The sequence below is a fragment of the Uranotaenia lowii genome, chromosome 3 (genome assembly GCF_029784155.1).
Source record: "Uranotaenia lowii strain MFRU-FL chromosome 3, ASM2978415v1, whole genome shotgun sequence".
In the NCBI taxonomy this organism is placed as follows: domain Eukaryota; kingdom Metazoa; phylum Arthropoda; class Insecta; order Diptera; family Culicidae; genus Uranotaenia; species Uranotaenia lowii.
Genome location: NC_073693.1, coordinates 333,232,998 through 333,245,634, shown reverse-complemented (window position 1 = coordinate 333,245,634; position 12,637 = coordinate 333,232,998). Strand labels below are relative to the sequence as shown.

At 35.0% G+C, this 12,637-nt stretch overlaps 1 protein-coding gene across 1 annotated transcript in view; it reads left to right on the top strand.

Moving 5' to 3' along the window:
- LOC129753845 (uncharacterized) overlaps positions 1 to 12,637 on the top strand; it is an 85,488-nt gene that overhangs the window by 50,413 nt on the left and 22,438 nt on the right. The window contains exons 6-9 of the mRNA XM_055749693.1: positions 5,239 to 5,320; positions 5,406 to 5,565; positions 5,632 to 5,768; positions 6,274 to 6,555. Of these exons, the coding sequence (XP_055605668.1) occupies positions 5,239 to 5,320; positions 5,406 to 5,565; positions 5,632 to 5,768; positions 6,274 to 6,555 (661 nt within the window). The remainder of the gene's footprint in view (positions 1 to 5,238; positions 5,321 to 5,405; positions 5,566 to 5,631; positions 5,769 to 6,273; positions 6,556 to 12,637) is intronic.

Below are 12,637 nucleotides of genomic sequence, written 5' to 3'. Positions count from 1 at the left end.
TTTTCCGGTTTGAGGGCTGGAATCGAACGGATTTTTTCCAACAAGGATTTTAATAAAATTTCGGGACGACCATAAAGAATACGGAGCGTCTCTATCACGTCAGGTACACACTCTGGAAGTAACAAGCTACTTCGCACAGCTTCCAACGCCCCACCTTTCAGACATCTTTGTAAGCGGATAAGATTGTCTGTAGAACTATATCCGCAAGCGAGAGTAGAGTTAGTAAAACTACTTATGAATATGGGCCAGTCGGATGCATTACCATCAAATATGGGAAGGTCACGAGCCATAAGCTGTCGAGCGGCTAGTTGTGAGGGGGTAGGTTGATATGAGGTCAATGGATTGGTAAATATGACTTGTTCGTTAGGGCCCAAACCGAGCTGTTTTAAAAGGGGTTCGAGGGCACTACTTTCATGGGGTCCTGAGTCCTGATGCTTGTTCATCAGAGGGAAATAATGAAACGGGCTCACCTGGATTTTGATGACTTGGGGGGGGCACATGAGGCACTGCTACGTTTGTTGGTTCCGTTACCTCTGGATAAAACTGCTGTATCTGTTGACGTTGGAACATTTGTTGTTGATGCGGCTCGTGTTGTTGATGTTGTTGTAGAACGGTGTAGGACATTGTACCTCTAGCTGGATACGATTTAATCACACGCGATGAAGGAATCGGGGAGTGCAATGAATTTGTTTCATTCACGATGGCCAGTGGTGTTTTCGTTGGTACTGTGTGTGTGCCTCTTGAATACGAGGCAACCGAAGAAAAAGCAGTGGACGAAACAATCGTTTTTACCTGGTTCTGGAAGACTGGTAATGATTCGAATGGCTTCTTGGAAATCGCTGGTAAAGCCTGTTCTAACGATTTCGGATCCTGGATTATTGATGCGCTTTTTCCTGTCACAGCAGATTTCCATTGAGGAAAGTTTCCCACAGTCAATGAATTTTGATCGACGACTGGTTTCTGGACTGATTTTTTGTTCGTCGATTGTTTTGACGTTTCAACTTGTTTGGGAAGCGTGTTGCTAAATTCATCGTTTTTTTCGGGACTCGCTGCATTCTCAACCCATTTTTCAATCATTTGGTGTTTTTCTGATTGACTTATTTTACTGCATACACTGCGTTCTTCGTCTATAGCATCGCATTCGGCTTGAAGAAGCTCGAATTTTTTGTAGTTTTTATCAGCCTGAATGGATTCGAGTTTAGCCTGCAGTTTCAGTTCGCGGGCCTGTTGCTCCAGAGCGCGCTCCTCTTCAAGCTGCTGCAACTGGAGTTGGATGCGATTGCTTCGTACACTTGAGCCGAGAGAACGGATACTGCCTGCTGGAACTATTGGAAGGCACTTTCTGCAGTTCCATGGGCGGTGTTCGACCGATCCTGTGACTCCGGCACACGTTTGGTGCCACCAATCGTTACAGGTATCGCACTGGACGAGATCGCTGGCGGAGTTAGGTTTATCACACGCCACACACCAATGCTCCTGTGATTCCTGACGAGTGCGATTTGGCGGTGTTCGAAGCATCGTCGATTGAATATTTTGTAGTTTGTTGCAGGCGCGGGTAGGGAAAAACGCTGATTTTGTGAGCAAGTGCTACAACTGCATAAGCAAATATTTATTAATGATTGTTAACAAAGAATATTAGATTTTACGTACAATATTCAGTGTTTGCGTATAATTATTCCGAACCTACGCTACAACTTTGATAATTAAGGATGGCTTCTGTAATGTGGGATAAGTATATAAGTGCACATGGATAGGTTAGGAATCCTACTATGAAATTGTACCTGATTGTAATTCACTGAATTCTTTCATGTGATTACGTATTTGGTTTATATGTAACTTTTGTTACCATTAATCGCAAAGCAGATCTAAATAAAATGGAAATGTTAGTATAAATTAATTTCACTTCACCAAATCTATTTTACGCTGTCTACTCGATGAGCTTGCAAAATTGAACAGATCGTATTGGAAAGATCTCCGTCGATGTCATACTTTCACGGTGTCGATGTCATAGCTCGCTGGTCCTCGTCGTTGTCGTTAGGTGTCTCGGCTGTCGCGGTGTTTTGGCAGTGATTCCAGTTCCAACAGGTTTACTGCGCGTTTCTGCATATACAGACCCCGTTCGTTTTTGGCAACATTCGATTTTGGGAACATCCGATTTTGGCACATGTGCCAAAATCGAACGGTTTTTAGAAACAACATTACCTTTTAGTTTTCGTTATAATAAGACCAATATAATTTAGACAAATTTTATAAATACGTTCTTATTTCGGAAATGGTGATAAAATGCAACAATAAAAACAAATTTTTTTTTTAAATTTATAAAGTACTCAAAAATGACAAAAAGATGAAAAATTCAAAAAGTTAAAAAACAAATTCAAACAAAAGACTGAAAATGAAAAAAAAAACAAAAAAAAATCATGAAGAATGACAAAAACAGCAAATATGACAAATTGAAACAAACATTATAACAAATTAAGAAAAGTGCAAAATGCATCAAAAACATGCTGAGAAAAATAAAAAATGACTACAAATGATCGAAAATTTACTAAAAATAATAATAAATAACGTTTTTGATAATAATAATAGTTATTTTAAAAAAATTATTAAAAAAAAAAGTTTAGAAAAAAACCGTTCGATTTTGGCAACATTCGATTTTGGCAACACAAAATGTACAGGCGTGTTGCAAAAATCGAACGGGGTCTGTATGTTACAAACAATCGTAGTTTGATGGAAAAAAAATGAAGATAAAAATTCGAATAAATACAACCTGCTCTACGAAACTGCAAAATGTTCACTAAAGAGATCGACGCATTGTCAAAAAACTTTTTTATCTATGACATTATGATCCGAATCTATTTATTTATAGATTTGGATAAAACTTACTGAAATTTGAAATAATTTAAAAATCAAATCGTACAAAAAATAATATGTTTCAGGAATTCCCGGGAAACAGGAATACCCGAGTTTTTTAATTACCGGGATGGACACTCTCATGAGAACAGATAAGGTTTGCAATACTTCAAACATCAATTTCATTTCAAATTCGGACCGTCGACAGAGATTGCGCAGATTTTTTTTTTCTTTTTGTTTCGATTATAGTCGTTTTACCATCTTTATGGCATTCGCGACTTTATCAACGTTACAGTTGGCGGATCGTTATTGAAAAACTTATCCGGTACAACTGTGTTCGATGTTTGCTCTTGGGCTCGAACTCGTGGACATCGGCTCAGGAGACAACAGACTTGCCAACTGAGCTATATCACAAGCCCAGATTGCGCAGTGACTTTGAGATTTGTATGGAATTATAAGAAATTTTGCTCGAAAGGCACATTTAAACCCAGTTTTACACCATTTTCTTAAGTTTCATTCGACTGATTTTCTTAAGTTTTTTAAAAATCTTTAATCATGACAAATTTTTCAACCACAAGCCCCATTTTGATAAGGGTTAAGATAAAAAAATAGGTTTCGAAAATAAGCTTCTGAATTAACAAACAAAAAAAACGGTTATCTACATTTAACAAAACCCCTTTTAAAGCTTAATAACTGTTTTATCACTCTAAATGAAATGCGTTTTCAGATGAAATATTGTCAAAATTCAAGCTTTAAAAAACCCGAATACAAAAATCAGTTGATGAAGACCAAAATTATTGATGAGAAATTCTTTGTTTTTGTTCATACCGATCAAAATCGATAAAATTCTGAACAAATTAAAAATTTTTTTGAACGACCCCTTCCCGTAGTATGATTTAACCCAAATTTATCATGGAACCTTGCGTTAATACATATTTCGATTGATTTTTTTTCCTTCATTGACAAAACTATGTACATACGTTAAAAGCTCTAGATTCAGGATTATTCTGAGCCAAAGACTGTTTACATACTAATTTTTAGTATTTCTACAAAAAATAACCTATTAATTTTGAGTTTTTATTTTTCGTTTGTAGTTCCAGAATATTCCACGGTATTCCTTTAGTTCCAGATATTCCGTAAATTATTTCGATTAATTGAGTTTAAGAATTCATTTTAAAGTCGTATTTTCTAGATTATCTAGTAAATTCTTTGAGGTGAAAATTTTCAATTAAGAACAGTTTTTTTCATAATTTTATAAAAAATTAAATACTTGAAAAAAAAATTGTACGAATGACTTATGAATTTGTTTGGTAAAAAATGTTTATCTTTAAAATATATCATGTTCAAAGATTTTATTCATCACATTGCATTTATTTCATGGACACTTATTTTGGTTGCCCAACGCCAAAAAGTAATATAAACAATAAGTGGGTTTTTTTTATATTAAAATTGATGTTAGAAGAAATTGATCTTTATTCAGGATTTTACACAGGAACTGAAGCACATGGTCATTTATCACTTGTAATAAAGAAATACTATAAAAATGTTTGAATAAAAAATCATGAACATTTTTGAAGAAAGCAAATTAATTTTCGTGACGAAACAGCGCATCCTCACACCTTCCTGATTTGATTTTTATTCTAAAAATTGCATTGAATTCCTCTCAAAAATTTTGAAGAGACCTCCAATTTTCGACAATTTGTCACATATTGTATCATGTTTTAAAAAACAGAAGAATTTTCTTGACGTTACAACGCTCAAAAAAGAAACCAATATCATCGTTTATCGAGCGTTCTTCAGCAGTGATAATTCTACATCTCTTATCTTGCCTAGTAGAGGTTTATTTAACATCATTTCGGAATATTTTAAATGACATTACTGGTGCTTTGATAGAGTTATGTTTTAAATCTAAAATAATTTTAAAATCAATTTATTTTCTTATGACAACTTCCAAATTTCTACGGTAACTTTCTCAGTTATAAAAAATGAAAAAGCCTTTCTGATGGTATGCAAATTAGTTTTAAATAATAATAAAATTGGTTCTCCAGTTGAGAGGTGCTTGGGATGGGTTGTATATCGACTACAGCTGTTTTACTGTGGTGCAATTTTACGTTGGAAATCCTTCCAAAAATTGCTAGAAATAAAAATAAATGGCCTTAGTTTATCTTACTTTCCAAAAGAAATGTGAATAAGCGTTTTGAAGTATTTTTTTAATATGAATTAAAATTCCTTCTAGGATCAAATGCTTTTTTCATGAATATACCTTGAAATATTGTTTGCTACGAATAGTAGGATAATTCAGGCTGAACCTGATCAATTAATTTACGTGTTGCAACTTAATTTATGTACTGGAGAAATCTTCATTTTTCTTACTTTCTTGTTTTTCAGGACTATGGAACTCTCCTGTGCTGGGGCACGAACGAAATCGGGGCTCAAACGGAGCCTTGCGTTTTCAATCTCATACCAGCAGGTAACTGTCATCCAACTACTATATGAAATTTATGATTTCTTCTTTTAAAAAAAATTCTTAATCCCAAAATTGTAAATATCCCTAGGTAAACCGGATGCCCTATCAAACTGCACCATCCTAAACCAGACCTTCGACATGCTCCAGATCGAGTGTCTGGAGGGTTTCGATGGCGGTTTGCAGCAAGAATTCCTGGCCGAAATGTACGTCATCGGCAATCGGCAACTGATCGGCTCCATCAAAACAAGGTTGTTTTTCTGTGTTTTAAGTTAAAAATTTAAAGGTTAATAACTTGTGTAATTATTCCCAAACAGAGCTCCCCTTTTCGACCTGAAAGGGCTAGAACCGGGCGTCGGTTACAACATTTTCCTATCGGCACGAAACTCCAAGGGCGCCAGCGATCCGACCTACCTTCAGGCCTTCACTCTCAAGAACCCGGAAAAGCAAACCGGTAAGTTTAGTTCGTTTGCGTTTGTTGTTGTTAATTTTAGGAGACAATTTTCGAGATCAAAGCCCATCATCGTCGTCTTTCGATGGTGCCAGCACCATTCTCGGAATCCGTTTTGCAATTAAGTTATTCGAAATTAGCGCACTGAAGCTTAGCGAAATCGCCTAACTCTCTGGCTGGCTGGCTGGTCGATGGTATATCGTAAAGTTTTGGCAATTCCTTCCGACTTCCGCCAAACTCGTGTTCGCCTGGAGGAATATCGTCGAAAGCTCGCTTCCGGAAATAATCGAATACCGACTAATAATGGCAACTTTTAATTGCTTTCGCTGAACTTTGCCCAGGATCCGGATCCGGACGATGATGACGACGACGACGGGCGCTTTTCTCCCCGGGAATTGCAAGAGCATCGGCTTTCATCAAAGTGTTGCCAACATTTTGGCCTTCCAAGCGTCACTTCAGAGTGTTGTTTCATTCATCTCTTCTGCTTCCCCTTCATCTTCCTGCTTAGATCTTTCCCTGGTTTACGCACCGACGCTGCATCAAATCAAACCATTTATCGGAACCCTGCTAGGAGTGGTGGCCGCTATCATCTCCATCGCTTCGATCATCGTGTGCATAACCAGGCTGAGGGGCTCGGCCGGCCGGGATCGAGATTGTAGCAACATGTCCACCAACGACGCTTCCGGCATCAGTCAATCACTGCCAACGGATGGAGAGCTGATGAGCCGGGAGCAGCAGTGCAACGGAAGCATCGATAGCATCGAGAAGAATCCGGACATCATTCCACAAGGTAGGGGGTGTGCTATTTAAGTACCTGAAAACTTTCCTCACCTCATAAGACATTCATCAAAGGATGAGTCATGATTTTTTTTAAATTATTTTTTTCAAATATTTTTATTTAAAAAAAAATTTTACTTAAAAATTATATTTGCATTTTTATTTATTTGGATACATTTAAATAAAATGTTTATCATCTAAACTTCTTGTTCCATGTTGCTATTTGAATTTAAAAACATAGATTGAAAAATCAGTCCATGCAGCAACATCCTCATATATTTTTTTAAAAACAATAAACTTCAATATGTAAATTTACAAAAACTACCATTTTCAAAAAAGTTTCTGCAGTAAAAGCCATTCTTAACTTTGTTTGTATAAACTTTTTGGGCAATTTGTGAGCAGATAAAACATCAATATACTAAATCCGCATAGAGCATGGGCCCCCTTCCCCATGCGGATCCAGGAAGTGGAGGTGAGGTATTCTACTCTACACTCAAATTTTTAAATTTTCAATCATATTTTGAAAATTGAGTAAGGTTTTTTGGGAGCAAAGGTTGATACGGTCAAAATTTGGTCAAGGGAAAACGCGTGTAAATCGGTGAAATCGTTTATTTAAAAAATCAAATTCAATTTCTTTTTCAAGTTTAATTAGTATAAAATTCAGGAAAATATTCTGTTAGGCTTTCGCTTTTCCAAATCCGAATTGCCGGGCCTTACGCTTAACCCCTGCCATCAGATTTTGTACAGCCACCTGGTCCACCTTCTTCGCCGCAGAAAGCCAGTTTGCCTTGAGCTGCTGCTCGTCCGTAGCAGTTTTTTTGGTCTTCTTTAGGTTCTGCTTGATAATAGCCCAGTATTTCTCAATTGAGCGGAGCTCTGGCTAGTTGGGAGGGTTCTTGTCCTTGGGAACCACCTGCAAGTTATTGGTGGCGTACCACTCCATGGCCTTTTAACCGTAATGGCAAGATGCCAAATCCGGCCAAATCAGTTCGGAACAACCGTTTTTCTTCAGGAAAGGCAGCAGACGTTTATTCAAACACTCTTTCACGTAAATTTCTTGGTTGACAGTCCCGGAAGCTATGAAAATGCTGCTTTTCAAGCCATCGGTACAAATGGCTTGCCAAACCAGATATTTCTTCGCGAGCTTTGACAGTTTCATGTGGATGAATAAGGAAATCACAGTTTAGGGTAAACTCATTAATTTAGCATGTTATTTGGTCAATTTGGATTTGGTGGCCTACGATTCCCCACCATTTTTCAAAATCCAAAAAATATTGCTTTTCTTCAAACGGTCAGAATTAGGGGAAAATAACTTTTTAAAAATTATAAAAAATACCTTATGTTACCTTGAAAATGTAAAAAACCAAACCATTTTTTATTTTTATTTTATCTTTTATAATAAAGAAGTGACGGTACATCGAAAAAAATAGGCCCATGATTCCCCACTCTCCCATACTAAATTAGAATTTCTTGCCTAATTTTGCATATAATGTGAATAAATCATGGCAATATTAAGCATTCTGTAATGCTTATCCCCTAAAGCAGTGGTCGGCAACCTTTTGAGTCGGAAGATTTCAAAATTTTAGAGTTTGAAAGAGCCACATTCAAGATTTATTATTTAAAAAAAATCTAAATAAATGAATGATTTATGAACATGAGTTTTACGAAAACAAATTTAAACCCATTTGAGTTTTTTTTCTCCTAGCTGTTGGAATCCTCAAAATCTAGAAGTATTAGTTTAAATACAACTTAAATTTATGTAGTCGAAAATCTTAATCTTTGAAAATTATGCTCCTGACAACTGGTAGTATTTTCAAAATTGATGGTATCAAGCGAATTTTAGGCATCTGGAAAATTGAAAAATCTCATTTTTTGTCACATTCGATTCTTCAGTATTGTGCGTCCAATGGAATAAAAAATTAAATTCACTACATCAAGCATTCATCAATGCTTAACAAAGCTTGGATTTCTGGGGAAAAATTCTGTGGTTTTACCAGTATCAATTTCTAATAATGTGATTTTGTAGCCTTCATAGAAAGTTCGTGACAAATAATATAGAAAAAGTACATTTCAACTTGCAAAATGCCGCCGACCGTGGCCTAGAGGATAGCGTTCAAGTCTTCTAAGCCAGAGGTCATGAGATCAAGTCTTGGTCACGGCAAACATAGTACTCTTTCTGTGGGTTAGTGGTGTTAGAATCAGTAAAATGCTAGCCATTATATCCTTGAAAGATGTACGCTTAGTCTTAAGTAGAATTTAGATCTCTTCAAAGAAACATGAAGTTTCACTGAGATCCTATATGTGTGAGTTCGTTTAGAAAAAAAAAATCAGTTCAAAGATACTTTTAAGGTTCCAAAACAAAAATTAATAAAAATCAATCAACTCTCAATCGTAAATGAATAAAAAAAAAGTCCATTACTAAAACTTCGTTCAAATTGTGTGTGCTTTTGGTATAGATTGGCTGCACGCATTCCGCCTGAAATTTTACACTATTTTTTTTCCAATACATACAATTTAATTATAGAAGCTTCGGAGTGAAAAGGTCAATTTTGATATTAAGTTTTCAAACAGATTTTCGAAATTGAAATTCTCATTCACTCTTATTGCTGATTCAAGTTTGAAAAACTGTCAAACTTTAATTTGTAATTCTAAATTCTTATTTTCGGAATTTTATAATTGAATTTCATATATCTCTTTACATTTTTAACCCGTTATTTATTGAGTAGGCTTCCCAGAATTTTTCTGCACGTGTCCATGCCAGGCAAATCTGGGCATTGGAATTCTACATTTTGAAATCAAAACCGGGTAATATCCGGGCAAATCCTTCTAATATCTACATTTTTTTAAAGGCATAATCAACGCCGAAAAATAAACACTTGAAAGAAGTTTTATTAAAGCAAATCAGCGCCGTTTGAATCTTTTCTCACAATTTAATAAAAATGCACTTGAATTTATTTCGCTAAAACAAGATGAAAATTTGGAATTTCGTTCGAATTCTGAATAATCCTGAAAAAATGGGACTTTTTCTTCAGTATCTGGGCAACAGGTCTGGACCAGGCATCTCCCAATTTTTTTTTTGAAAATCTGGGCAAGCCCCGGGTAAACCGGGCAATCTGAAATGTTCGAAAAGATTGAACAATTCTAAAAAGATTTTGATAATTTCAACTGATCAATTTTCATAGAGGGCAAAAAAGTGATTACGAGTGCTTAAAATATGAAATTTGATGAGGATTATGTTCTTTGACAACAAAACATTGAAACTGATGCTTCATAAACATTGAAAAGCAATCTCTTCTGGACCTATGAAAATCCGTGCGCCAGGTCACAAGACTCGAATATCGCTCTAGCACAACTTTATGATTTTTTTTTCAAAAATAAATTTAATATTAGCGCAGTGAACTAAAGAGCCGCAACTTAACATCAAAAGAGCCGCATGCGGCTCGCGAGCCGCAAGTTGCCGACCTATGCCCTAAAGTATTTCAAAATTTAGTCACTTGTTAACAAGGAATATTTACAAAAGGTAGTGCCGAGAGCCATATTGGATTTTTTTTTGTGACGTCACAAAAATGATTGGATGGAAAATTTATGTGAAAATGGTAGGAATTTTAAAGAAAAATACGTTTTAGAAGGAAATCGAACTCCAATTTCATTTTGATTTTGTTGTAAGGCCTCTATTTCACACACACACTGAAGTTTTTTGGTCCTTTGAAGATTGCATTATGTTTTTTTTTTAATTTATTAATGAATGCAATGTCGCCTTGAAGCTAAAACGTGCAAAAATGAAGAAAATGTCTGCTTCAAAAAGGTCCAAATGGTAGATATTCAGTGTTCAGCTGATTGGCTTGATTTCAATCCAACCGGTTTACCATATACAATTCTTATGTAGAACAATTAACATCAATTCTTGATTGCTAACCCAGTTTACTAAAATGCCGATAAAAGATTATGGTTTTGTATAAAAAATTAGGTTTTCAACACTTTATTGTAATGAGGAGCTTAAATTGCACTGACTTGAACATTTTCATGGAAGACTTTAAGCTAACTTAAAAGTTTTGCCCATTTCAGTGGTGAAATTCCCCTTTTTTCGAACTTCGATGGTCTGTTTTAAAGAAAAATTATTCGAAAATGCAACTTTTTTCGCACCCATGTTGAAGAGCAAGAATCCTTCTACAATAGCATGTTTTCAAAAAGGAAAATTTCCAGCAGATTCTGCGAATTATCATCGAAGTTTCATAGAAAATTAACGGCTCAGAACTGAAGCCAAAACCCCGAAATCTTATCCCAGGTCCACAATTCTTTAACAATTTTACAAAAAAAATCTCGCTTATTAAAAGAAAGTGGATCCCGAATATCGAATTTTAATAACATTAGAACTAACAAATATTTGCAAAAGTTGCAATTTCATTTTATTAAATTTCAGTTATTTAAAATATGGCTTGAGGAAGCCCAAAAGCAAAGGCAAAAACTTTGGGTAAGTTGTCAATTTTGTATGGGAGAGTGGGGAATCATGGGCCACTTTTTTTCGTTGTTCCATAACTTCTTTATTATAGAAGATAAAATGAAAGTAAAAAGTGGTATGGTATGCAAAGTTTATGAGTTGACTGAAAACTGTGATTTCATAATTCATTTCCTTTATTTAAAGCAATTTCAGATGATGAAATAAAAAAGAGAGCTGTGTATGATCGAATAGATTCCAAAACCTGGCTCGCGAATGTTTTGGCAAAATTCCTTATATAGATGGACAAAATATTTTTCATAACTTTTCATTTGGCATAAGAAAACTTTACAGATAGGGAAAACGTATTTTAAGTTCAGAATGTGTAGAAAAACTTAGAAATATAGGTGGTTAAAGATGTATGGCCCCCGATTCCCCACAAGCTATGATTTTCAAATTGGTTGCGTTTGTGTGACTTATTGATGTTTCATCAAAAATTTCTTTTCCTCGTGAAAGAACATGACAAAACTAAGATCATAAGCGTATGAGCATATTTTTGTTATGAACTTTAGGTTCCCCATCGATGCAATTAGCGGGTGTATTTTTAATTATGAAAGTAAATTTTTCTTACTTTTTTTAGCTTGATAAATAAAAGAAGCAAATGATGCGTATTTAAGTCAACAACATATAGAATTATATGCTCACGCAAAGCGACGACGATGACAGTTGGTTCGAGATTTTTATCTCAGCACACATCTGAGATATTAAAAGTGGCCCACGTTTCCCCATGGCCCACGATACCTCACTCTCCCCTATTTGCTTTCTTATGGTTGAAATGCCAATTAAAATTTGAAAATTTTGAGATTTTAGAATTAACGGAAAAATAAAACTTCAGATTTTGGGAGTTTGAAATATGATTGACTGATGTATTTCGAAAGAAAAAAAAATAATATTTCAATTGCTTTTCTTGAAAATTTCAATCGAATTATTTGGATATTGGCGAATATTTAGGAAAAAAGCCCGGACTCGCACGGCTCAGATACTATCGGGGAAAAATCTGGAAAACTCAAACATTCCTGAATTTCAGTGTGGATCATCATTCGCACAAAATGATTTAAATCTGGGTATGGCTTTTCTATCTTTAACTTATTGCATATTCCATGCTCTAAACACACAATTCTGGATGTAAACAGTAGATTAAAAATGCAAACCATTTTTAAAATTTTGATTTGAAAGTTTTACTTTCGCTTATTCTGCAGAATCGGAACACAAAAAGATTCATAGCTCGCATTTTCCACTTAGATTCACAAGTCGAATTCTGAATTAATAAGTGAATAACGAATTCATATTCAAAGCCAAAAATACCGATTTCAAATAAAAAAAAACTGATTGAGGGTTCTGATGCAAATTTAGCTTTTGGGTTCATATCAATAAGAATTCTTATTACATAGTTTTCAAATTTGGAATTTAAATTTCAAACTCAAGTTTGAAGACAGGATTCATATTCCGAATTTAAATTCGAATTTAAATTAAAATTAAAATGCAGATTCAGCTCGAAAATAAGTTTTTTTTTTATCGAGATTAAAATATCAGAATAAGAATTTCATAAAGGGTTAAAATTACTTGAGATCGTAGTAAAAAAATTTTGATCCTGGATTCA